The sequence below is a fragment of the Daldinia childiae genome (assembly GCF_008694065.1).
Source record: "Daldinia childiae strain JS-1345 chromosome Unknown Scaffold3, whole genome shotgun sequence".
In the NCBI taxonomy this organism is placed as follows: Eukaryota; Fungi; Ascomycota; class Sordariomycetes; order Xylariales; family Hypoxylaceae; genus Daldinia; species Daldinia childiae.
In genome coordinates this window covers 573,223-599,547 of record NW_022984644.1, presented here as the reverse complement: position 1 = coordinate 599,547, position 26,325 = coordinate 573,223, and the positions used below count along the sequence as shown (strand labels likewise).

Genomic DNA, 26,325 nt, shown 5'->3' with positions numbered 1-26,325 from the left:
TTGCAGACCCCGAAGGACCTGACCTTATCCTTCTCATCTCACACATTTATCACGATTTCACAACCTTCCGATACCCCTTGTCGGTCTCGGGGCTGGTCATAACTCTGCAAGACTTAACATATTTCTAACTGCCGTTTGGATGTTGGACTGGGAATGAGAGAGCCTGTTTGGTCGCGAGAGTGTGTTGCTGGCTGGACTTGCATCTTCACTTCAAAAACAATACCCATTTTTTTTAACATTCTATCGCGGAGTTCGGTTATGAGCCACGAGATAGGAGCCAACGGAGGCACCTTCATACCCTTTGATTTTTATCTTTTTTACTTTCTTCTGCCTCCGTATTATCTTGAGATACCCCGTTGTTGAACTCTCGCCGAGCGAGAACGGCCCGAGGTGGAATGGCGGACGAGGAGGAAATGGTTATATCTGAAAACAACTATCATATACTCACTATTTGTGAGAGGTCTGCTGATCTTTGACCTTCATTTTACCAAATTAAAAATGTTACGCTTTCGATTTCGTCGCTTCAGGATTTTCCTCCGGTGCTTGGAAAAGGAAAAGGGGCTGCTGGCTTAGTGCGTTGCGCAAAAGAGAAATATTCGTAAAAGCTAGTTCAATAGAATCCTTGAAGCCACTATATCATTATGCTGTGTATATGTGGTATGAATGTATTGTTGAGCCTTTGTAGACCTATTGTTATTTGTATACGCTGGTTTGTATATTTTGCAACGTAGTAAAAGGGGTAATTACCATTAGCTAAGTACCAATATAAACATCGTCTTGTGTAGGATATTCATATGTTTTTATAAGCAAAGCGAGATAGAAATTAGTTAACCCTTCGAATATATAACTTAAATTTGATAACTGTTCAAAATGTTTAGACCGAGTATTTCGCTAAAGTACTTATACCTGGAGCATATTTTGGTATAAGTCGTTCGCTATTAGATAGCTGATGTATGTTATGGCCCAAAACAAAATATAAAGAATATCTAGGTGCTATTTTTCTATGTTTCTATAACCAATGATTTTATATCTACATACATCTTATAATTCTCCATTGCAGAGCACTTACTCTATCTTGTTATACTAACAAGGTTCCTGGTATGTTCACCTAGGCCTTCCTAATCTGTAAATGACGACATTGGTGATTGGCGGATACCTCAGTTGATGCCAGCTGCAGCCGCCGATAAAAGACAAGCGGCAAAACCTTCCGGTACTAACCGATCAGTGGATCTGCAGCCAATAGCGGGGCACCTAAAAGTTGGGGATTGCAATTGTAATCAATCGATATCGTCCTTTGATTTTATCTCAAACTATTTCCTACCTATCCGCCACAATAGCCCTATGAAGTTTCTGGTCGCCTACACAGCTACTGGTTGACCATGGTATCGTCATCGGCCTCGCTAAACCGCCTCCGAGCGCCTGTTCAGCGTGCCATCTCAAACGCTTCTCGAAATGCATCTCGAAATGCATCTCGCTCCTACGCCACTGTCCCAACAAATACACCTGAGCCAGTTATCTCCTCGTCCGATAAGCCAGCCCGCCGTCCGACATATTTCAAGAACACGACGGTCGCCTCTTTAGACGACTTTATATCTAGCTCGTCTTCAACCACTCTAACTGCTAGCGATGCATATCAGCTACGTACCGCCGAGGTCGGGCCCGCGTCGAACCGGCGCACCATCACTCGACTACCCGAGTGGCTCAAGACGCCGATCCCCGCCGGCAACGATAACTACAAGAAGATCAAGTCGGACTTGCGCGGGCTGGGTTTACATACGGTATGCGAGGAGGCCCGCTGTCCGAATATCTCAGAGTGCTGGGGTGGTAGCAACAAGAATGCTGCCACCGCCACTATCATGCTGATGGGAGACACATGCACACGTGGCTGCCGCTTTTGCTCTGTCAAGACCAACCGTGCTCCTCCACCGCTCGATCCCCATGAGCCTGAGCACACTGCTGAGGCCCTAGCTCGGTGGGGCCTGGGCTATGTGGTGCTGACGAATGTCAACCGAGACGACCTGCCAGACGGTGGGTCGCACCACTTCGCCGAGACGATCCGCAAGATCAAGGCCAAAAAGCCGAGTCTACTCGTGGAAGCACTAACGAGTGACTTCTGGGGCGATCTGGACTCGGTGGCCGTTGTGGCCGAGAGCGGGCTTGACGTGTATGCGCATAACGTTGAAACCGTTGAGGGTCTCACGCCGTACGTGCGAGACCGTCGCGCTACGTTCAAGACAAGTCTTAAGGTGCTCGAGCACGTGAAGAAGGTCCGGGGTCAGAATGGCATCATCACAAAGACGAGTATGATGCTGGGGCTAGGCGAGCAGGAGCACGAGATCATGGATGCGCTAGAGCGGCTGCGGAAGGCCGACGTAGACGTGGTGACTTTTGGCCAATACATGCGACCGACGAAGCGCCACCTCAAGGTCGAGAAGTACGTCACGCCCGAGGAGTTCGAGATGTGGCGGCAGCGCGCCCTCAATATGGGGTTCTTGTATGTCGCCAGTGGGCCATTGGTCAGGAGTAGCTACAAAGCTGGCGAGGCCTTCATCGAGAACGTCTTGAGGAAGCGTGCCGGAGAAAGTGGTGCTACTAATGTAGACGGCAAACTAGGGGCGGCCGTGGCAATTGAAGATACGAAGGAAGCATGAAAGCATTTGCTCATGTTTGAATCAATCTGACTGGCTACTTCAACGTGTACATATACTATATTATAATGAGACCGCCCGAGCCCAAAGCATAGGCGGCACGGACTCGGCGCATTAGAAAGGATAACCTTTTTACGGTAGAAGAGATGGTAGGATTTTGGTACTGGGTATTTTTTGTAGAACCAGCTAATCGTACGCAACCTTATTCAACCAGGATGCAGCCGACTAAGCCAGTCAATAACGATCTTAAAACGTTCTTTTATAAAATCACCATTTCTGATACTTATCAATCACTTAAATGATCTTCCCCCTAGTCTCCTTCACCGTATCCCACAGCTCCTCCGCCAACCTCACCAAATCATCCGCCAACGGGCCCTTCCGTGCAAACTCCACCGTCTCAACAACCTGTGCCGTCCGGCTCGCCCCCAACACCACGCCATCATCCTCCCCTAACGCGGAATGGTGCACAGCCCAGCGAATCGCAACTTCTAGGGGCGTCAGCCCCCTCGCCCTCACCCCGGCGTCGAACTCTCGCACCGCGTCCTGTAGATCCGGCGCCCCGAAGACCCGCTGCATAGCACCGCCCAGCGGGTTATCGGATGCGAAGCGCGTCCCCTCCACGTGCCCGCGCACCGCGTTGCCGGTCAGCAGTCCCGAGGCGGCGGAGCGGAAGGCGTTGAACCGAACCCCGTGGGCGCGGAGGATGGGTAGGAGCTTGGTCTCGGCGCCACGGGTGATTAGGCTGTATTCCCCCTGGTAGCAGGCTGGTTTGCGCCAGTTGTGCTCGTCGCAGAGGGAGAGGATTTGAGAGAGGGTAGAGGGGGATACGTTGGATATGCCCCACTAGGAGGGTTAGTTGTTATTTTATAGGTTATGTAAGGTTTAGAAAAGGAGACGGTAGTGGAGAGAATAGAGAGGAGGAGGAGGAGGACTTACGGCCTTACAATGTCCTAGCTCAATCTGCTCGTTAAACGCCTTAATTTGCTCCTCTAACGGCGTTGCTGGGTCCGCGCGGTGAATATGCAGTACGTTAATACTCTCTCCCTTCTCCGTATCCATCTTCAACCTCTGCAAGCTGACCTCAACCGACTTTCTTATAGCGTCTCGGGTCAGGTCGCCGCTGCCGTCCGTTCGGGTGTCCGTATACACCTTCGTATCGATCGCAAAGTCGTGGCTAAGTTCCCGCGCCTCCCCGAGCAACTCTTCCGACCGCCCCGGGTTTAGCGGCGGGTACCGCGCTGCTGTGTCTAAGCGTTGGATCCCGATGTCCCGGATTGTAGTGAGTGTAGCCTTGACGGATTCTGTGTCGTGAAATTCCGTCTTGTCCATGCCGAAGCCGGCGGTGCCGAAGATGAGTTGCGGTGGCATTTTCTAGTTTAGATGTTATAGATACTCTTTGTTCTTTCTGGTTCAGTAACTATTGGATACGTAAGAGCAATGTGAACTTGGGGATCCCGTTACAAAATAGAGAGGCGTTAAGAATTTCAAACTAGCACCTCGGATATACGTCTTTTGATATAAATAGTAAACTTTTCTTCTAAAGTAAGTAACCCTTGGCCTATATATATAAGGTATATATATGACGTCGGGTCGTTGGTGATTGTTGTGCCGTGCAGGCCTCGGGGACTTTCCATACGAAGTCGGACCAACGTCAGCACCGAGAAATAATTATGCAAGGAACGATTGTAAAGAGTAGATCCCAAGATAAACCCGACTTATCCCTATCCTTTGAATCCGATAGCGCCGACAGCCTCAATATACTCCTTTTATTATTATTATTAGTTGGCTATAGCCGTACGTAGAGGTTGTCGGGGTATAAGTGGGTTAGGGGTAGTTACAGGGGTATATACCTATACTAGGTACAAAAGGGGCTCGCAGCGCCTTCGTAATAGTACTATCTACTACCTAATCTATCTATCCTAACTCACATTCTATATATAACAACCATCAAGGGTATAAACTATCTGACAGAGTTAAACACATATTCCGATGTGGAGAGTATGTGGTCGCTGAAAAAATACTATATCGTCGATCCCTTAGTAATATTATAGAAGTTTTTACAAGAGTTAATTACCTATCATTAATAATTCTATATAATAATATAATTTTGATCTCCCTATCATCAGCTTATTAGCATAATTTCCTTTAGCTGGGAACCCGACGAAGAGCTGTCACGTCTTAGCTAGGGAAATATGGTAAGAAGTATAGAGTCATTTACTACGGTTTCACTATGAGATTTCAAGGGAGTTTAATGAAACCCCTAATAGAGGTTGCATTCAGCTTGATTGGTACCATATAGCCATGCTATAAAGAACATGGAATTTCTATTTGAGCTGATCCACTTGTGTATATTTCGATATCTAATATGATAGCTTTCCTATAATTTGTTAATAGGAGAAAGATATGATACAGCTTCAACACTAGCTAGTAGAGTGAGCGTCCTGTTTAAAGATAGTTTCTACTTGGGCACTTCGAGATTCACCTCAAACATGTCTGTCAGGATTCTAGATGAGACATCTAGAACAAAGAGCATGTTCAGTATATAGACGTAGAACCTTCTAGGTAGTTAGAGTTCCTTGCGGAACAACGAAGTTGTTTCCATGATGTTTGGTTCCACCTCGTGACAATGTCCAGCACCTCGAGGAAACGAATTCAACTATTGCCAATCGTACTGATTCCGTTACGAATATCGTCGTACGTCTAATAGACAAGTTTATTCAGTCTAGTTAATTCTCTTAGACACTATATACCAATTCAAAGCCGGTCTCTTCTTCCAACTTATTAATCCAGCCCGATTCTTGCGTCATCCGGACTACTTATAAAGAGCACGAGGAAGAGTATTTCGAATCCATTCCTAGTATGACAATCAACAACACCAGCTACCATAGCGCTATACCTTAGTTCCTGTCTTCTTTAATCGAGTAGCGCTCTTTAGATAATGTCATCCTGCTTCTTGCCATTGATACAATGCCCTCAATTTACATAAGCCTATCCAGCAGCTATACGCTACCAACATACATAAAAGATAATCCCGAAGACATTATATTAGTTTATGTGAACGGAATAGATGTTGGGGAACTTACGTCTTCTTGACTCGCATAAGTCTCATAGTCAGCGTGACATCAAAGAGCGAATGCCATTGGGCAGTGTCGTGTTACTCAGACCCCTCAATACCGACATTGCGACGGTCGATTGCCACCTTTACTCATGCACAAGAGGTCTGAGGCTTTTCTGGTTGCTTATCGCTCGGTTCAACTAGCAAGCTCACATGGAGGTTCGCTTCTGTTTTCTGCAGTTGGTGGCATTATTTGCCTGACGTACGACGTCTAACCTATCGCGTCGTGTGGGAAATAACGATCCGAGACACTTACGCAATAATATCAATGGGGGTCGAATATAAAGCGGTCTTATATCTTATATACATACGCGTCTTATATGCAAACCACCTATTGAATTATATCCTGCAAATTCCCTTGGAAATATTCCCAAAATACCTACCAATATGACTGAACCTAGAACCCTTATGGATCTAAAGTTTGACGAGCTTCCAGATCCTAAAAGAGTATGGGTTGGACAGCCGGGCAGCCACGAGGAGGGCCTCGGACGACTTGCTCTACTGACGGAAGAACGTGTCCGTAACGCTGCAGCTCAGGAAATCCGGACTGGCCGGCGTATCGGGTTGAACTGGGACGTCACGAAATTGGAGTATCCAAATATGGGGAGAACCCCTTTCGGCCACCAAATAACACCAATTTTAGATGGCGTCGCCTTCGATGATATCTATACGATGAATCCTCGTAAGTATAGTATTAAGACTTGCTATGATTTGCACCTGCTCTAACGATAATCCCAGAGCAAAGTAGCCAGTGGGATGGTCTACGCCATTGGAGCGCCAAGCCACCCGGTGAAGATGATCAGCAGGAACGTGTATTTTATGGCGGAACGACCAAGGGGGAAATACTCGACAGATCGAACGATCGCATAGGTACCCAACATTGGGCTCGCGAGGGTATCACCGGCCGCGGCGTACTTATCGATTATGTGTCGTGGGCACAGAGGAAAGGCATCAAGTACTCTACCTTTTCTAATCATACCATCAAGCTCCAGGATATCCTTGACATAGCCCATGAGCACAATATCATATTCGAAAGAGGGGATGTCTTACTTGTACGGAGCGGTGTTATTAGAGAATGGGAGGACAAAATGGACGTCGCGGCTAAGACGGCCTACTCTTCGTCACCTTCGCCGAAGCATGCGGGAGTAGAGGCAACGCCCGAAGTGTTAAAATGGTTATGGGATACCGGATTCGCTGCTGTGGCTGGTGACGCTTTATCGTGGGAAGTATATCCTCCACAAGGTGATATGTTTCTTCACGATATTCTCCTTGTTGGATGGGGTATGCCTATTGGTAAGTTTGAGACTTATTTGTGAAGAAACTATCTTAGGTACCTAACTAATGCTTTTATTTAGGCGAATTATTTGACTTGGAAAGGCTCTCTGAGATTTGTAAGGAGTTGAATCGGTGGTCCTTTTTCTTTACCTCTATGCCTATTAATATGCCTGGTGGTGTGTCGTCACCACCAAATGCCCAAGCGATATTCTAAGAATCGATACATTAATTAGACTTGTTATTGAAACGTAACCTAATCATGTTCGCAAGCATTCTGACTTGTGACTCGAACCGGCTAAATGCCTAGGTAATAATCTCTAGTTTAGTCCCCTAGCATTCCCAACATTCCCTAGATTGGAATCTCTACAACCTGTCCCTTAGCAGGTCCACCTAGAGTTTCGAATCCTGCGGTAGTAACGTAAATACTCTTGCCATCATTAGCTACAGCAACGCTCGTCGGGCGTTTGAGAGCAGTGCTGTCGCCTCCGCCGAAGAAAAGCTTCTGCTCGCCAGTCACCAAGTCAATGGAATAAACCTTGTTCGTATGGGCAGTGACATAGGCCGTGGGATTTCCACCAACGGGTTGTGCTATACCAAAGTCGTCATAAGCACTGCTCGGGCCTATCGTTTCGGGTGTGTGAGCAATGATCTCGACATCTCCCACTTTACTACCGTCCGGTCCAATAGGGATACGACCGAAATATCCTTTGGCGGAATTTACAAAGTAAAGGTGTGGTCCGAAGATTCTAATTCCATTAACGCCTATGGGAACTGCTTCGTTCAGCTCCAGAGCTGGGTCGGAAAATGCAACATCTACAGCGCCAGTGCTAGTGTTGATGCGAAAGATTCGGCCCCTGACCGAGTCGGCACTCAAGACGATATGAGGTTGAGAGGGAAGAGAAGCAATGCCGTTGAGCATCTCAGTGTCAGGTACCTCCGCTACCGTCTTCACAACCGCAGGTTGGCCAGGCTGCTGGAAGGAAACGGTATACACCCTCATTGACCCCAATGCATACCGGTATGGTCTATGGTCACCACCGGTAACAGTGAAGACATCAGGTGAATTTGCGACAACGCCGCTTATCGCATTGGAGCCGGGGAACTCAGCGACTAGTTCGACTTTTGGCGTAGCGGCGTGTGGATCTAACGAGTATAGACGACCGTTCTCGAATGTACTTAAGAGAAGGGTGCCGTTAGTACGGACTACTATATTTGCGATGAAAGTCTTGCCTTCGTTGAAGGCGAAGAGTTCTCGTGATGGTGGTTGGCCCGGCATTGTCGTAGTTGAAGTTATAAGCTATTAAGGTAGGAATGAAGAAAACAACGACGTTTAATAATACGAAAGATGGTTGTTGAATTCAAGTTTAAATAGTAGGAAGACATAGTTAATATATAGGTATTCTAGATATTGGAACGACTTGTTAGATAGTAGGTAAATATTAATATAGACTTCAGTAGGATTTAATTCTACCGTCACGGACTTACGATTCGCGAGCGAAGCGTCGAATAACATACACCGGACCGTAAGGATCAACCCCCTGAACTACCTAAGCGACTAATTCTGTCGTCAAGAACAAACAATATCTCTACCCCTTGTACGACCAGTATAATTATCATCTTGGCGATTTAGGAGATGGTAGGGCGTATTTCCCCCACGGCGGAACAGGAAGTACATAACGTAGAAACGTATCTCCTAGTCATGCAATAGTTCATGATGATATAATCGAGACCTCCAATGATATTAGAGAAAAAATATGGACGCTAACAGGAACACTTCTCCGGCGACCGAGATAGTGTGTATAGAATAACTCCGAGCCCGTGGTATCTCGTATATGGGTACCTTATACTTACGCTACTACAGTCAGCTGACAATCCTAGGTGCTACTCTATGCTTAGAAGTACCGCGGAATACTAAGAGTGTAAAGCAGCTGTTAAACCAAGAAATTTAGATATATCTAATGCGTATTAGACATTGGAGGGTAAGGGGGGGAGTAAATTGAGCTTTGATATGTGAGCTTTAGTGTAGTTGTCACCCAGACCCAGCTTAGAAGGTATAATCACCAATTTATTAAACACTTTATATAAGAGACACTCTATATTCGCTATTAATAATTATTTATTTGGAATTTCTACTCTAGGCGATGAACTACTAGTCTTATATTTCATGGAACCTCGAGGTATCCATCTAGGTATATGTAGATTTGAATTACTCAAACTGGCGAATGCCTTCAGGAGTTGTTAGACGAAGAGCATCAATGAGCAGTAATATAGGTACATTTATAATATTATATATCTAATCTTCTCACCTTCTACTAGACTACCTACTTCCTCCCCGTCCCCGTCACGAGCAACACCGTACTCCCCAACTGCCGCCTAAGATCCTCCTTCTCCACATCATGCGTATCCTCCACCTCGCCCCAACGCCCCGTCTGCCAATCAACCTCTATACTCGCCAGCCTAGCCGCCTCCTCAACGCCAAATTTCTTCTCCCCGGAGCCCGTGCCGACCGGCCCCTCGCTCCACTCGACTAGTAACCTCGCCGCGCCTAGCAACCCCTTTCCAGCCAACGCAGCGCGCTCCAGCCCCGCGAGCTCCCACGCGCTGAGCCCCGCCATCCACCCCTGCACGACCTGCCGCGTGATATCCGGGTGGCTGCGCGGCATGATGCTCTCGCCGTCGAGCACCGGCTCGATCGTGATGCCCGGCCACACGCGGCTGGTCAAGTATCCGACGACTTCCTCCGCCGCGCGCTTCTGTACGTCGCGTAGGGTGTCCGCGCCCTCGCCTAGCGAATCGTGAGGTCGAGGCGGCGGCGCCCAGCACAGCAAGGAGTCCGTATCGAGATACCTTAACAGCATTTTGGCAATCCCCTCGCGGAGACTCTCGCTCCCCGTTCGCGCCGCATCGTCGTCCACAATATCCAGCGCGCGACACACGAGGCTCGTTAGCGGAATAAGGTGTTGCCGCGTCGTCTGCTGCACGGAAACTAACATGTCCCACTCTATAGCTAGGGCGCTCGCGAGAAGGGGTTTGCTTAGGGGCAGTCTAACGATGTCCTTGGTATTTGGTCTGCGTAGCGGTCGTTTATCTAGATGGACCTCCCAAGCCCCGTCGACTTCGTGCACATGTACATCTTTCCAGAATCTCTTGCGCCGTGCAGTTTCTCCAGTCTTCTTGGCGGATGCGCTTGGCGCGGATTCGGATTGTCGGATCTCTCGTGCTTTCTCGAGGAGTTCGGCATGTTTCCGGCGGCGCTCGAGCCGGGAACTGGCGCTGTCGGCAGCGGGGATGGGAGGCTCGGGGGGTGGTCCGGTGCCGTGAATTGGCGAGACTGTGGCGGGTGCGCTGGAAGTGATGTGGATATGACGTTGGTGCGTTATTAAGGGAAGATTTGTTGGAGTAGAGTGTGTAGATTGGATGTATTGGCGTATTGCTGATTGCAGCGCTATTCGGGTAGGCGGCTTCATCTTGAATGGGTTTTTACGTTGATGAATTTGAAGTTGCGGCTAACATCGAGGGGTGGAATTTGCCATATAAATTTGAGCATTGGAGAGTCTGTTATCGATTATGCAACAGCTTAATATCTTGAATATTAAGTTGACCAATCAGAATTGGAATATCACGCTCTAAACTGTACTGTAATTAACCTATAGAATTAAATAGTGTATTAACACGTAAGATAGACAAATGTATCGTCAACTTTTGGTCTAAGTTTTTTGCTTTTAAATTGATATGCTCTTTCTATCGCTAACAACAACAACAACAATAACCCCCTTAGACACCTATAACAGATGGCTAACAAAACCCCCCTCAAGAAACCAAAACCATCAACCACGCTAAAAACGAAAGACCGACGCAAGTACAAACGGACGTATAATATATACAAGCATGTGTTTTACCTTAGATAGAGTTGCCCCGCGCAGTAGTCTTTTTCATTATTGCCCTTTTCCTCCTCTTTTTATGCTGTCGACCCTTCTGTGTAATATTCCCCGGCGTTAATAGTATACAACACCTCATCCGGACAAACTACCCTCTACCCCGAGGGTATCATTACGAGTCAACTTCCGTCTTTTTGTTTCCACTAAATCTAAATATAGGTAGTTAAGAAAGTACATATGAGCACTAGTACAGTGTAGACTGTTAGTAAGGGGGCTTCGTTAAATTTCCGAGCGTGTTTTGCTTCGACTTGCTGTCGATGCCCTTGAGCATCGCTTGTAAGTCCATGCTGGCTGCCCCGGCGTTTGAAAAATTACTTGAAAGGATGCTATCTCCCCCTCGGCTCCTAACATTCCTTTGAGGAGTCTTGACGGCATGGTCTTGGCTTGAGACCTTGGCCATACGCTCAAGGTTGATCTCAGGTGGAGGCGACTTTCCCACCAATGATGCCGGTAGCGGCGGCACTGGCGGTACGCTTTCATCCTCGGCTTCGCCTTCCATAGGATGAGAAGTCAGAGGACCTCCCGAGTCTCCAGACGCCTTTCGCTCCCGGGACTTTGATCGCAAACGTGTAAGGGCTGCGTCATTGGTATCGACACCATCTGCCTGGTTTGGATTAAACGAAAGTTCCGACGGTGTGAACTCGTAGCTCGCCATGCTATCACTGCTGTCGCCGTCTTCTTGTAATGTCTGGAACGTGGCTGGTCGAACTGGATCTCCGCTTAACACCGATTTGAGCTGATCAACAGAAGCGACGAAGCCTCGACTAGAAGCAGTCTTCCCAGAGCCGTGGCTCTGTCCACTAGAGTTCCGCAAAGCAGCGATATGACTAGCATGTGAAGTAGGCCGCAGGTTGTTCTGGCGAGCATAAGCAGATTCTGGTCTGCTAGCGGCATAGCCGTTAGATGAGGGTCCGTTAACAGTAAGATGATTCCCCCTGGTAGCAGTTGTCCCGGCTTTGGACCCGCTTATAGAAGCCGACTTACTCTCCGCTTGGAGTGCAATGACAACGGCCTCTCGATTCCATTCCGCCAACATTTCCTCTCTAAATTTATTGGGTAGCTCACGGTCATCGTTACCCAGCGGAACGTTGTTAAGGGTAGAGCTTAGGATTGGGTGCGAGAATACGCGGCCAGGTGATGTAGAGGGACTTGTGGGAGGGGAGATAGCTCTCTCCTTATAGTTCACGCAAATGCAATCTACCATCCCAATGCGGTCGTCAAAGGGCAACAATGCTTCCGACTCTACCTCGCGTGTAGGTACCTTTGATTGCGATTTAGGCGAACCGGGCGTTTCCAAAATATCCAGTGATGGTGTCGGAACGTGGACACCTTCAACCCAAAAATGTTTGCTTCTCCTCCGAACGATTTCATTGTGGATCGCGCGGCCGACTGGTGATGCTTCGAAATTGAAATGCTCACTCAAGGCCCAGAAATAACCATGGCAGAGGCATCCAAGGTGAAATTTCGCTGCAGGTGTTTCTGCCTCTAAAATATCTTCCTGGAGCCGAAATACCATTGGAAGACCGTATCTGGCAGCATTGACACCAAGTTTATTAACTAGTTTAGTTAACAAGACGTGGAGAAGGGTAATATCCGCCTGATACTCTACGAATTGTAGAGCACTGTCATAAATGGCAAGATGAAGAAGCTGTAAGAAGCGGCACCGGGCAGCTCTAGCAGGTTTATCCCGATTCGAGGCACTCGAAACAGCTCGACGAGCAACACTGCCTGATGGCATTTCTCGATTGGTTGCTCGTGGTTTCCGGCCCAAGTCGTCCCGTGCTTCTAAATCGGAACTCGTCGTTTCTCGGTCGAGCCAGGTGCCAAGAGCATCGACATATGCCTTTCGGACCTGCCCATCCGGATCGCGCAGAAGCCAGTGCGTACCCTCCCATACTTGTATAGGAACCTTGTTTCTTGTCAGACTGACGTTTCCGCTAACCTTCGTCTTCGGATTGGCAACAAGGAGGATAGATTTGACAGCTCGAAGAGCAGTCGTCTTAGCCAGGTCCAACGCAAAGTAGCTGTCGAGATGAGATTGATCGTCCGAAATATTTCCGGCAGAAACCCCAGGCAGAGCTTCCGTCTTTTCCGGAGCCGGTGACGCGTTCGCTGCTGTGCTCGGATGAGGTTTGAGTCTCAAGAGGATAGTGGAAATCATGTCGGAAATTTGGTCTGCGTAGTACACGTGAGTAGCTAGATTACCAATCGACTGCTGAATCCGAGTCAATAGTTCTCTGTATGGTACTGATATGTGTAGGGAGAGATCGATAACCGAAGGTGGCTTGTCATCTCCCGAAGAACCGGCGCTGCCCCTTGAACTCCCCGAGTGTTTCAAGACTCTCTTCATATGCTGTATCAACCCCGAGAGCACATCCATAACACTTAGGCCAATCAAGTTGATGTCAGAGCTCAATAGGGATCCGACAATAGCGGTAAGCACGATTTGATCCGCCATATTGTCCTCGGTCGGTGGGGTTCGTAGGAGTGTATCTGTAGTAGTAATCATAATAACATAACGGTCCTGTACCGGGGCCCATCTTGTTGCGAGCTCAAAGATCTTGATTGCCCAGCCATGGTAACGCCCACTACCGTCTTCGGATTGCACTATCACCGACTCCTTCTGCTGAACACGCTCTCTGATGAATCGTAGCAACGCCATCGTCGCCCCATTTATCTGTGCTCTGTTGGGTATGACAAATATTTGCTTCAGGCACTGCATAGCTACAACACCAATATCTTCTTCGGCGAGCTTGTCGATATCAACAGACGTGCCCGAAATAGCTATGGGGTTCGCATCACCCCCAGTATCTGCCGTCTTAATAGTGGAAATACTAGTTCTCCGTCGTAACAGGGCATTGGAATCGTCCTTCTCTTCTACCTCGACACGCTGCGATAGTATACTAAGGAACTCTTCATCGTCGGTCCATAGATTCTCGAGAATCATAGGCACTATTACATCGAGCTGACGTCCAGCAACGGAGGATAACGCCTCGGATTCAGAAACGCTCTTGATTGCTTCCAAGCCTGCATTCCTCCATCTCAGGGCAACGGGTTTGCTGGGTGTGCCTTTACCAGGAGCCTTCCGAGTTGACGCGAATGCGGCATAAGCACGTACGACTTGCTCGTACTGGAGGAGGTAGGCTTGATCGGCAATAAGCGACGAGACATCATGGTGTTCGCAGAAAGTTCGAAATGTGGGCAACGACGCCTCGACCATAGTAATATCATCGGATCGAAGAACGAGGTCTAAAATCCTCAATACATTTTGTGCGAATAGGGGGAGATCTTTGGGGGCTTTCTCGATCAGAGCAGCTAGTATCTGCAGGGTGACCTGGACATTTCTAAATAAATGGTCAATTATACGTAATTCATTAAATATAGCTACATCCAAATCATGGGAAATGGAAGCTTTCCGTGTTGTACTTTAGTAGGGGCGGTGAACTTACCCAATGCGCACCCTCCACACATCGCTAGCTGTCTTTTTCTCGAGAAATTGGCCAACCTTCTGAATCTTGGTTCGTCGCGACGTGGCATAGAACAAAAGATAGCTTAGTTCGCTCGAGTTGGGTTTAACATCGACAGCCCCCTTAGTAGTACTAGGATAGCACTTTAGAACCAAAACTTGATGCTTCGGACGACATCTCTGCTGTATGGCATTCATAGCGCCCGGCGGTGCGCAAGCAGCCTTAGATACCTAGTCAGCACGGGAAAGGGGGATTAAGGTCGGAACACCAAATATATGGTGTGACAACGAAGAAGAAATTAGCTTTGCATGAGTAATCGATTTGAAGCTTTGGATGTATGATATAATGTATTATGTAGTGTGGGTGTTGGAGCCGAGTTGGCTTAAGTTGGCCGTAGCGTAGACGGTTGAGTTGACGAGATGAGGTGTATTGTATAAAAAGGTTGCGTCGTGTCGTTCCCGGCCAAGAAAAGAAAATTGCGGTAATGATTTAGGCATGTATCGTTGTACCGTTCAGGCGGATCTGCTGGGTGCCTATCAGGAACGTTATCTTAAATAACCAGGTACATGTATGGTACCTAAATGGCAATACAACTCCACTAATGACAATTAATAACTTTACCCCTGTGACCCTATCGAAAATGAAAGAATTGAATATTTATAACTATAAAAAATAATGATGATAATAATAAGAGGAATTCATGAGATAAATGTTGTTACATTAGACTATTCAGGAGGTCGAATGCATACCTTTTGTATGTACATGTATGGAGTGTCTCTCTTATTACTCCGTCATTCAAGGCACTAAATGCCCAATAGGGGAGCAGCCTAACATGTAAGCTGCGTCATAAGGTATCTGTACATGGATGTACCTATCTGATCTTCATGCCACCTTGGGCCTTGGGTCTTAGGCGTTTAAGGGTCTAAACTTAAATCGTATTAGCAATTGCCCATCTTACATCTTAAGCTAAGGCTCTTTTATGTTTAATCTACGAAAGCTCGCATTAAAGGAAAATTAAACTGTAAGGGATGGCCATTATTATACCAGTTACTTACATAGTATACACCAGATAATTGATATGGTTAAAGAGCTTGCGATGATGGGGTCATGAGCTTAATTATAATAGGTAATGTATAAGTGTCAAAGTACCTAGCCTAACCTAGTCACAAGAATCGGTAATGGGACAGACAGCTCAATATCCCCCACCAATCTCCCCTTTCAGCCGACCAGTCCTACGTGCAGCCCTACATTACATATGTATGTACGCATACGCACACGCACACAAACACGAAGTCAAGTCATGAACACCTTAACAAAAGGCAGGATGAGTTAAGCTCGGAAGAACTATATAATCAAGCTCGGATCTCCGAGTCTGTAGAAGGTATTCAACTTTCAAAGTTACTAGTTAACCGATATAACTACTAATAGCCTGGAGGTATCTTCAGATAACATGTACATGCTAGAGTTGTGTCGCATGCCACGTGCTTCTTTCCTTAAGATTCACGTATTATCAGACAAGAGTACCTAAGGTACATACAGAAGTAACGTCTTACCTCATCTCATTATGCAGTGACCATCGCTATTCGGGAATTCAAATAGAGCTTTCACCTACCGCATCTATGTTACCCCCAACTTTGTTAGCCAATCATAGCAACTGCCTACAGCAAACACAGGTATGATGCTGTGCCTGACTATAAGGTATAGTTACACCGGTAAGTTGCAGCTGCTAGCAAATTATCCAGCTTCTAATGAAAGGTAGAAGTTTGCAATTTTACATAAATACCTAGGTACCTATATGTAATTCCTTATAATCCGTACCTTAGACAGCTTAAAGAATAGCTCTTTTAGTTAAGCCTCTTCATAGTCTGAACACATTGCTTCACAGGTATATACCTACAAGCCACTCGTAATTTATTTCATTGAAGTAAATCATTCTTCGCCATGAGCATGGAAGACCAAGACCACGTCGGAAACCAAGTAGCAGGCTCTTTTGACGATTATTTATCAATGGCCGAATTCGAGCCTCGAGAAGTCGATGAGACGTATTGGCTAAACGAAGAATATGGGGGAGCAACAGTATATGTACCCCCGGGTTAGGAACACGACAATCCAGAAAATCCCCTTGTAAGACTCGCCAATGCTCGACCCACCACGTACGAAGGCCAAGGTGCCGGATCAAATACAACCACAAACGAAACAAAAAAGAGCAACATACAAGATGAATTTTGGAATGAAGGGGAACTTCCAGTGAATAATAGTCAAAATTATCCCACCGTTCAACTCGATTTAAAAGTCCAAAAGTCCAAAAGTCCGTCAAAAATCAAACCTCGACTAGACACCGAATTAAAACTAGAAAACCTGTCTCCAAAAATTCAGCTTATGTATGTTTACGCACTCATCTCACAGCTCACCGTCCTGTGAGAGCCTCCCATTTGATTAGAGGTCTCCGCCCTTACAATGGCAAAATCATAAATACGAATCACTCTTTTCAGGTCAGTTTGATAACTAGAGTGGATTGTATACATTACGGGTAGATAAGGTGGATGGATGAGCACTTACTTTCTCTAGCTACCTAGGTTAAAGCTCTAGATTTGATCAATCACTCGGCCTACAAGGTATCTCATTTATGAATTCGTCGTAAGGTTTCCTTGGATCACCGAATGTGCCTTAATTCAACCTTAATTATAACATCATTGTACCGATTGTATTTCACTTATCTTAGCACTGCTAGGCGTACCTAGTATGAATTTTGTTCTGGGATTACCTATCAATATTAAGACAACCCCTGACCCCTGGAGCAGATCCTTCTGACGTACAAATCCCTTATCGGCAGGAGAGCGATGCCTCGGTACTACGTTGATTATGGCTGGACTTGTACTCGGTCTCTCATTGCTGTTGGCGAATAGGCGATGGGCGATGCGATATGCATATCAGCTCCGAAGATCCAGCTCGACACAAGCTTCCGTACCCCACGAATGATACGCGGGCAGTAGATAGGCAGGCCGGGGTAGGTACTCCAATACCCAGCCAGCCATCCATCCAGCCCGTAGTATGTAAAGATAAAGCAGATAAAAAACCTTGACTAACAGGTTATCTATCATGATCATCATTACAGTACATAAACATGGCTGCGTCAACTTTGCGCGACGTTACACATTTCCCTTTCAGCTCTGTTGAAAGTGGCTTGCCATGGTTCTCTTTATGAATTCTCAACTATCATTCCGGGCTCGTTGAGCGAACATACTCATGAACATACTCAAATCGCTATCTTAACAATTGCAACAATCCTGTCTATCTCAACTAAGGAATTGCTAGCCCATGAGAACTGCGCGGCGAACACCTTATATATAAGAACCAGGTGGTGACCACTAACCGCCTCCTCAAATTCAAAATGGTAGCAAGCGAAGAGCACCGTCGGGCATCACAACCCCCGGCTGTCACAACCGTATTCGCCCAGGGAGATGTGCCAGATCATATCGCAGAGATGTCGGCAGATGAGGCTGCGCTCGCGGCGCTCGGTTATAAGCAGGAATTTAAGCGCGAATTCTCAGCCTGGACGACTTTTGCTGTCAGCTTCGCCGTGATGGGACTACTACCAAGTATTGCGACTACCATGTGGTATGGACTTGGCTATGGTGAGCTGCTCCCTGGGATATAACATTCAAAGACATTGGTGGAGACAATGAAGAGCTGATGATGTCATGTAGCCGGACCGGCAGCGAATACTTGGGGTTGGTTATTGTCGGTCTTCTTCATTCTATGCGTAAGCGCTTCCTTGGTTAATTTTATAGCGTGAGTAGAGTTGACTTCTCCCCATAGGTTGCTGCTTCGATGGCAGAGTTGGCGAGCAGTATGCCAACTTCTGGCGGACTCTACTATGCGGCAGCAGTGCTAGCTGGCCCTAAGTATGGTCCTTTCGCTGCTTGGATAACTGGCTGGAGCAACTGGTTCGTTCAAGTCACAGGAGCACCGAGTGTTGACTATGGGTGTGGTAAGTCGCGATCTTTTCCGCTCGCTTCTGGGCTCCAGAAATTGACTCCTTACCTATTTTCAAGCTGCTATGATTCTGGCCGCGGCGTCGATAGTGAACCCCGAATATAAGCCAGAGAGCTACCACACATTTCTCCTGACCGTATTAATCATGCTGACACACGCCTGTATCAGCAGCATGCCGACGCTGTGGATTGCGAATTTTAACTCCGTTGGTACGACCATCAACCTCCTCTGCCTTCTGATTACCATCATAATCATTCCAACCGCGGTGACGGGCGATCCCAAATTTCAGCCGAACGAGTTTGCGTGGGGAATCCAAAATAGTACGGACTGGCCCGATGGTGTTGCCGTCCTGATGTCGTTCTTGTCGATTATATGGACAATGTCCGGCTATGATGCTAGCTTTCACCTCTCGGAAGAATGCTCAAATGCGGCCATCGCTACGCCAAGGTCTATCGTCATGACAGCCGGGTCGGGATCGGTTCTTGGCTTCGTATTGAACACCATTATCGCGTATACAATTAAGGATGTGGGAGCAGTCTTGGATAGCGATCTGGTAAGGGCTCATACGCGAATACGTCGCTTATACTAAACTATCTAGGAACAACCGTTTGCAGCGTACCTAATCCAAATCCTACCGCAAAACGTGGCATTGGCCGTCCTTTCCATGACTATTGTATGCGCCTACATGATGGGGCAGGGATGTATGGTAGCTGCATCGCGGGTATGCTTCGCGTACGCACGCGATGACTGCTTCGGCGTAGTGAGTCGACCACTAAAGCAAGTTAACCAATACACATTAACTCCAGTGAATGCGGTTTGGTTTAATACGTCGATTGGGATCTTATTGGTACTACTGATTTTCGGAGGGGCGGCCATCGATGCCATTTTTAGCATCGGTGCCATCGCCGCATACGTCGCCTTCACGACACCTATTTTCCTCAAGATCGCAGTCGTCGGAAACCGCTTCCGTCGTGGGCCCTGGCATCTCGGCCCCTTGAGTCTACCCTCGGGTATCGCAGCCTGCTGTTTTATCCTGGTTATGCTGCCCATCCTGTGTTTTCCCAGTGTGCGCGGTGAGAATTTGACCTTGGAAGAGATGAATTGGACTGCGCTTGTTTATGTGAGTTACTTTCCTCCTTTAGGCTCACTTAGAATGATGCCAAATCTACTGGCTGGGATTTAAAGAGATAGACGGAGAAGATGATTGGAATCGATGCTGACTTTTGTATCAGGGTGCACCGATGTTGTTCATTCTCATATGGTTCTTCGTGGATGCTCACAAGTGGTTTAAAGGACCCAAGATCAATATTGAGGTAAGTTTGGCTAAACTGCCGCTTTTCCTCCTCATTCGAAAATGATATTGGTCCACGAAATCTAACGATACGATAACTACTAGCACCATATGCTTCATCAAAACCTTCCTAGTGTAGAGGGTATCAGCACACCGGCCGTGAGTGGTAGCTCGGGCAGCGGGAAGGACTCGGATATAGAACGGGGTTCAGTATCGAAGGCGCCGTCAATTTAGTTAGAAGATGGAAACTGGTGGTGATACTAGTTAGAATATATCAACGATTTGATCATTTGATCTATGATTAAAGAGGGGAATAGATAAAATATCCTCTATATATTGTATTTAATCCGATGGGTTAATCCTAACATGAAGAAAATCGTATGGTATTGCGTTGCGTCTTATTAACATCACATTGTTCTATTGTAAAACAGCCGTATACAGAATACATTGTATCATTTAAGATCGTTAAAGTGCTAGGTAGAGCAAGAGATGATATATTACGACGACGAACACGGTACACTTAATTACGAACATTAGACTTCTCCCGTGGGATGTATCTGAGAACATCTATGAATATTAACATATTGGACTTGGTGGATATCGATTATGACTGGTAGTACACTCGGGGTGTCGTCCCGCGGAGTTGTCCACCCATTATTATGCTCACTAACCCCTCAACATCCCCTTCAATCCTACAAAACCTCGTTACCTTCAACCCCGACCCCTTATCCTATATCATGTGAGGATTCCCACTGCTTGCCGCTTTATCTTAGCAAGCCCAGACCAATTCCATTCGTTTTGTTATACCCTCCCCTCCCAGGCAAATCACTTTTCAACCAATCTTCACAGCTACCACAACCCCTTTTAAGACGCTAAGGTATTAACTGAGTTGTCGAATTCGCTGCGCTATTCATCCACTCTTCGTTATTGTAAACCTCATTACCACCCGATGAGAAATCGAGATACTCCGCGAAAGCGCGCTGCTCGACGTCCATATCCTTCCAGGTCATCCCCATCCCCTTCTTGTTGGCAAAAGCTACGCGCCGGAAGTATACTCTTTTCCCCCACTTCCAGCCCTCGACGCCACCGAAGAATAAGACTGAGCTAACGAACACCACGAGCCACTCCCACGAGATACCAACGTGCTTGAATACGATGGTGTTGAGGCCCGGCACGTATAGAGTTGGGAATAGTGTCACGAAGCCGATGACAATAGCCCAGAAGAGGAATTTGTTCTGACTGATATCACGAGCCCACCTCGCTATAGTGCAGGACTTGCTGGAGTTGCCGGACTGGGGTCGTTGCGTTGAGAAGAAAGACCTTCGACGATCTATCATTTCCCAAGCCAAGAATAACGCAAACCAGGTAAGACAGGCAAACGTAGTCGCGCGTGCGCGGAAGACGGTATCGCAACTGTTGTTATACGCCTCGTTGCAGCCTCTGCCCAGATTCCCGCCGCCAAACCGGTACACAACAAGGACAAAACTCGACAGGCAAAGAGCCGTGATCCACAACCCGTAAACGACCATATCAACCAAAAATTCGGTATCAAAGATCCCTGTCTTCAAGCTCTGCGGAGGCCTGTTCATAATATCCTTGACCGCGCACTCGAAGCCCAGCCCCATATCCGGCATGCCCGAAGTCGCCATGATGATCCAGACGATCTCGACGGGCGCGAGCGGGAACACGGACAGTCCATGCTCGTCTTTGAAGGCTAACCCCACGAGTAGAGTGCCGGCCTGGGCGATATTCTCGGCCAGCACGTGCAGCACGAATTTCTGGATGTTGTCGAAGATGCGACGGCCCTCTTCTATCGCGGCGACTATGCTGGCGAAGTTGTCGTCTGATAGTACTACGTCGGACGCTTCCTTGGCTACGTCGCTGCCGGATAGGCCCATTGCGATGCCGACGTCGGCGCGGCGGAGAGAGGGTGAGTCGTTTACGCCGTCGCCGGTCTGTTGGGTGTTAGTCGAGAAAGAGAGACGTTATTAAGTTGGTAGTAGGAAAGGGAGGTATGTGTCTCCTAACTTACCATAGCGCAGAATCTCTTGCGTCTGTGGAGCGCCTCGATCATCCGGACTTTGGTGTTGGGAGCGCATCGGGAAATGACCAGGGGAAGAACAGGAAGCTTGTCGACTTGGTCGTCTGTCAACGAGTCGAATTGGCTGGCAGTCATTGCCATTGATTCTGCGACGTCTGCTCTGACTCGCTCCATACGGCTGGGAAGTATGCCGACTTCTAGAGCAATGGCTTTTGCCGTTTCGGGGTGGTCTCCAGTTAGCATGTGTACTGATATACCTGCTCTGTGACAACTAAGAACTGCGGAAGCAGATTCCGGTCTTGGTGGATCGTATAGGCCGATCAACCCGCGAAATATCAGGTTTGATTCTACGTCTGTCCGATTTACCTCGCCCCCCTTTTCCAAGGGACCTTGGAATGTCTTGCTCGCAAGCGCTAGAACCCGTAGGCCAGTACTAGCAAGAGCTTCCGTATTCTTCATGACATTGGCACGGAATCTCTCATCTATCTTGATTGCTTCTTGGTCATCGTGTTCACAATATTTCGTACAGATAGATATGACTCGCTCAACAGCGCCTTTAGTAAAAACGGAGAGCTGCTCAGTCGGGTCGTTTCTGAAAATGGCGGACATGCGCTTGATTTCGGAGTCGAAAGGAAGTTCAGCGATTTGTGTCCACTCTGCATTTTCACCTTGGGTGAGCTTGAGCCTATTCCAGTCGAAGCGCGAGGCAAAGACTTGAATTGCGATCTCAGTTGGGTCGCCTCGCGCGTGCCATACTCCATTCTTTAGAGAGATAGTAGCAATATTAGCGAGAGATGCAACACATAAAAAGTCAAACAATGCCTGCTTGCTATTTTTTAGTAATTGAGAAGGTTTTTTAGCTAAGCTGGTCTCGAACTCGTCCTCTCCAGCGTTGATCTGCCATGGCTGGCGTGGATCGAGTAGTATCATACTAGTTGTAGGGTTAAAAGGCTCCGAAGACGTCTCAACAGTATAAGTGCCGACGGCAGGGATCCACGCTCGTCTGGCTACCATCTTGCCCTGAGTCAGTGTTCCAGTCTTGTCGGAACATATATCGGTTACGGCGCCTAGAGCTTCTAGGGACTTAAGATTCCGTACTATGACATGCCGCTCTATCATACGCTTCGTTCCAGCGGCCATGGTAATAGTTAGCACGACCACCAATGAAGCGGGGATCATCGATAGACCAGTAGCAACTGCGTAGATGATTACTTCTTGTCGAGAGACGAATCCGTTGACCGCCAGGACAATTACGGCGCACAAGATAGCGATACCAAAGAGGTGGATTGCGAGCATCGATAGCTTCTGTTGGAGTGGTGTTCCTACGTTAAGACCCAGAAAGCGGCCAATGGCATCTATACATGTTAATGTATAGGCCTCAAGGTAATGGTGAAATCTAGCGGAACCATCAGGATTCCGTTTGATAGGTCGTATTTTTGAACCAGTGTGTCCAATCGCCGTAGCAATAGCACCGACCTCAGTGTAAGTCCCTGTAGCAAAAACTATACCTTTAGCCCGGCCTTTCGTCACTGTCGAAGAGCTAAAGGCAATATTTAGTCTGTCTCCAGGTCCTGTAGCATCATCAAACGTAGAATTTTCGTCCTTGCGAGCTGGAAATGACTCCCCTGTTAGAAGTGCTTCGTTTGTTTCGAAGTTGAAAGCTTCGATGACCCTAAGGTTTAAATCAGTAGTTGTTACGGAGATGACTCCCTCTAGGATCAACCTACCGTATATCAGCCGGAACAGTATCACCAGTTTTCAGTTCAACTAGATCGCCTATGACAACTTCAGCAGTAGGAATAACCTTAGTATCCCCGTCGCGTACGACATGAGCAGTAGGTGAGCTAAGAGAACGAAGAGAATCCAGCGTCTTTCCGGCAGAATACTCCTGTAAAAATCCGACGATAATGTTAAGGAGTATGACCACAGTAATGACGGCGCCTTCAATATATGACTTGATACCGTAACTAATAGCCATTGCCAGTATGAGTACCTCGAAAAAATTTAGCACTGGTGATCCCTTCACATGAAAAGTCATAAAGGGTTATTATACCATGGTCATCGCGTTCACAATTTGCGCAACTATGATTTCCCACACAGACACGCCAAATTTACTAAGCTCATTACCAAGCTCATTCCTCCCGAGTTCATCTAGGCGTTGCCCTGCGATATTGCTTGACAAGCCATTCATGCCATCAGCGCCCAGCTCAAGAATGAGTTGCTCACAAGTTAACGCATGAGCAGGCCGGGACAGGGACTTGTTGGTCTGTCCTGAAACTTGATCTCGGGAGAAATTCCCATTTCTCTCTTCCTCCATAGTGACGAAAAAGCACAAGAATAACTTTAGATAAAATAGTATTAAGTTTACTTTGTGTGTCTAGATACCCGAGTATCGGAGAAGAAGCAGACGAATAACCAGATAGATGACTAACTTCAAAGGAAACGATGAACTTAAAGGAGATGGCAAAGAGTAATATACCTATCTTTCTACGCAAAGAACAGCCTTACAGCTTACTTCTCAAATCTATCTATCTAATATATGTAAGAAATGTCAGTATCATAAGATAAGCATGCACTCTTTATAGCTGAAAAGAGTGAAACTCGGGTTATGATTGGTACTTGTCAGGGGTTTCTACTACTGCAGATGGAGAGCAAACCGCTATTGGAGCCTTAGTCCTGTATGCAATATAGGATGTCTGCGTCTGGGAGGACCAGAATCGAAATGCAGCGAAGCCCAACTAATAGCGTATGCGATCACGAGCAAGATGTACTTAGAATTGACCAAACATAAAAACGAGACAAGGCTCTGGGGACTCTTTCGAATTACAGGCATTACTAAACACACGTGCTTCTATTTGTTATCTTGCATAGCGATATAGCTGAACCCAGAAACCCTTGAACGGGTATTTGGTAGTGGTATAAATGATATATAAATTACTACTGTCGTATACACTGTAATCACACTACATTGCTTCCCGAAATCGGGCTTAACCGAATGTACAGGAATAAAGTCAATCATGTTATCGAAACCCAACTACTATATATCTTATATAAGTGGTAGGGTTACCTAATCCGAATAAGAACGCTCCGTATAGTATTAACGTATGTTGGAATGAGGCTATCGTTGTATACCCAAAGATATAGAGTCGACCTTCTGGAACATTAGAAGATTGAGGACTAAGAATCAAGAGCCGATAAACGTCTGCATCTCTAACCTTGGCGATCGTACGCATTAACCTGTTAGACACGTACAACCATATCCTTAACGTCTTACCAGCTCTGATTAGATATAACGGTAAACTCGACTGTCATCGAGGTCCGTTCGGTCCGTCCTCACATTAGGAGGTTTCTTTTATGGCGTTATCTTCATATTGCCCAATGCTACCCAATGCGCTAATCTGTCTGTGGAGATCCATCTCAAGTTCGGCAACCCGAGATTAGTTGAAACTGCTGTGGTACCCGAGGTATGTTGTTGTTGTAAGCTCGTGATTAAGTGTATACTGCCCGTAATATATTGACTAGCAAGGTATAGATGACCTGTCACATTCAGGAAGGCTTTGTGGCTTGTCGCTTTAATCTTGGCTCTGCAGGCTCATGCACTTTCAAGTTGTTTAACCACATCTTCGACGCGGAGGCTCCCGCCCAGAAATTGTCTCATAGTTTCTCGATCCTGTCCGTCCTCGCCCTGTACGACCATTTTCACAATGTCACCATCGTCATCCATTACCAACCGTCCCGAGCGTCCGTCGTTCCATTCGACACGGATTTGCTTTGCTTGTGCATCAGCCGCACTGATATCGGTGATTGGAACCTCCAATTCTTTAGCCTTTCCTTTCTTACTCTCCAAACCTGCCATGCTTCGTAGGTCCCCGATAACGGCTGTACGATTGTGATAACGAACTAGCTCTCGCCTTAGCGCCCGCACGAAACTCGACAAATCTTGCCTCTTTGGCATATCGTTGTCTTCGTCTTTGGCTACTGGTGGAGGGAGATACCGAGCCGTCAATCCAGAAAGTGGTATACATTGGGGAACGGTATGCCGGTGGATACGCAGAAACCGGGAATTCGGGTAGGGCCGGTTCAGCATAACATAATAAGGTCGAAGGAACCGAGACTTGGACATGACTTCAAATCGTAAACCCAAAACATTACCCCCATCTACTGCATTAGGATCCGGGTCGCGCACTTTAAAAGTCGTGATAGAAGCACAAGTTCGGTAGAGACATTGCTGTTTATGGGCATTTTGCTCATCAGCTCTCGTTAACAGCTCCTGAAGTCTAGAGCTGTCATTTGACCTTTTTGACCTTGATTTCTTCGTTGAATCAGCTTGCAATATCTGAAGCGTCGAGTCTGATGTTATTAGAGTAGCAGTTTGCAACTTGAGATCTCGTTTTAATGATTCCACTAGAAGGTATTAGCACTAGTTTCATTATATTATAAGATAATAATACTGAATAGTTAGGTACCTTGAGCTCTCAAAGTTGCAATCTCATTATCTAACTTCTCCGCAACGGAAAGTTCTTGTGATTGTGGTTCTTCAGAAGTCATGGTTAA

At 47.0% G+C, this 26,325-nt stretch overlaps 9 protein-coding genes across 9 annotated transcripts; 3 read left to right on the top strand and 6 right to left on the bottom strand.

The window, feature by feature from the left end:
* Positions 1 to 1,379: 1,379 nt before the first annotated feature.
* Positions 1,380 to 2,651, top strand: GL218_02911 (Lipoyl synthase, mitochondrial; the record flags this gene model as incomplete). Its single annotated transcript, XM_033579451.1, has 1 exon — positions 1,380 to 2,651. One exon carries the CDS (start codon positions 1,380 to 1,382, stop codon positions 2,649 to 2,651), a length of 1,272 nt encoding a protein of 423 aa, XP_033437549.1.
* Positions 2,652 to 2,942: 291 nt separating this feature from the next.
* On the bottom strand, positions 2,943 to 4,016 carry GL218_02910 (putative voltage-gated potassium channel subunit beta; the record flags this gene model as incomplete). The annotated part of the gene is made up of 2 exons (XM_033579450.1): positions 2,943 to 3,491; positions 3,585 to 4,016. The coding sequence occupies 2 exons, from the start codon at positions 4,014 to 4,016 to the stop codon at positions 2,943 to 2,945; spliced, it is 981 nt and encodes a 326-aa protein (XP_033437548.1).
* Positions 4,017 to 6,150: 2,134 nt separating this feature from the next.
* On the top strand, positions 6,151 to 7,252 carry GL218_02909 (uncharacterized protein; the record flags this gene model as incomplete). Its single annotated transcript, XM_033579449.1, has 3 exons — positions 6,151 to 6,445; positions 6,502 to 7,056; positions 7,119 to 7,252. The coding sequence occupies 3 exons, from the start codon at positions 6,151 to 6,153 to the stop codon at positions 7,250 to 7,252; spliced, it is 984 nt and encodes a 327-aa protein (XP_033436742.1).
* A 135-nt stretch (positions 7,253 to 7,387) lies between these two features.
* Positions 7,388 to 8,314, bottom strand: GL218_02908 (uncharacterized protein; the record flags this gene model as incomplete). The annotated part of the gene is made up of 1 exon (XM_033579448.1): positions 7,388 to 8,314. The coding sequence occupies one exon, from the start codon at positions 8,312 to 8,314 to the stop codon at positions 7,388 to 7,390; it is 927 nt and encodes a 308-aa protein (XP_033436743.1).
* Positions 8,315 to 9,359: 1,045 nt separating this feature from the next.
* GL218_02907 (Protein atp12, mitochondrial) lies at positions 9,360 to 10,505 on the bottom strand (the record flags this gene model as incomplete). Its single annotated transcript, XM_033579447.1, has 1 exon — positions 9,360 to 10,505. One exon carries the CDS (start codon positions 10,503 to 10,505, stop codon positions 9,360 to 9,362), a length of 1,146 nt encoding a protein of 381 aa, XP_033436744.1.
* Positions 10,506 to 11,178: 673 nt separating this feature from the next.
* Positions 11,179 to 14,640, bottom strand: GL218_02906 (Protein EFR3; the record flags this gene model as incomplete). Its single annotated transcript, XM_033579446.1, has 2 exons — positions 11,179 to 14,320; positions 14,426 to 14,640. The coding sequence occupies 2 exons, from the start codon at positions 14,638 to 14,640 to the stop codon at positions 11,179 to 11,181; spliced, it is 3,357 nt and encodes a 1,118-aa protein (XP_033436745.1).
* Positions 14,641 to 17,834: 3,194 nt separating this feature from the next.
* Positions 17,835 to 19,964, top strand: GL218_02905 (uncharacterized protein; the record flags this gene model as incomplete). Its single annotated transcript, XM_033579445.1, has 7 exons — positions 17,835 to 18,078; positions 18,151 to 18,206; positions 18,263 to 18,434; positions 18,499 to 18,992; positions 19,038 to 19,559; positions 19,672 to 19,752; positions 19,836 to 19,964. 7 exons carry the CDS (start codon positions 17,835 to 17,837, stop codon positions 19,962 to 19,964), a joined length of 1,698 nt encoding a protein of 565 aa, XP_033436746.1.
* A 638-nt stretch (positions 19,965 to 20,602) lies between these two features.
* On the bottom strand, positions 20,603 to 24,088 carry GL218_02904 (Sodium transport ATPase 2; the record flags this gene model as incomplete). Its single annotated transcript, XM_033579444.1, has 4 exons — positions 20,603 to 21,685; positions 21,763 to 23,443; positions 23,499 to 23,764; positions 23,825 to 24,088. The coding sequence occupies 4 exons, from the start codon at positions 24,086 to 24,088 to the stop codon at positions 20,603 to 20,605; spliced, it is 3,294 nt and encodes a 1,097-aa protein (XP_033436747.1).
* Positions 24,089 to 25,363: 1,275 nt separating this feature from the next.
* GL218_02903 (putative cenp-o kinetochore centromere component protein) lies at positions 25,364 to 26,319 on the bottom strand (the record flags this gene model as incomplete). The annotated part of the gene is made up of 2 exons (XM_033579443.1): positions 25,364 to 26,175; positions 26,238 to 26,319. The coding sequence occupies 2 exons, from the start codon at positions 26,317 to 26,319 to the stop codon at positions 25,364 to 25,366; spliced, it is 894 nt and encodes a 297-aa protein (XP_033436748.1).
* Between the last annotated feature and the right edge of the window lie 6 nt (positions 26,320 to 26,325).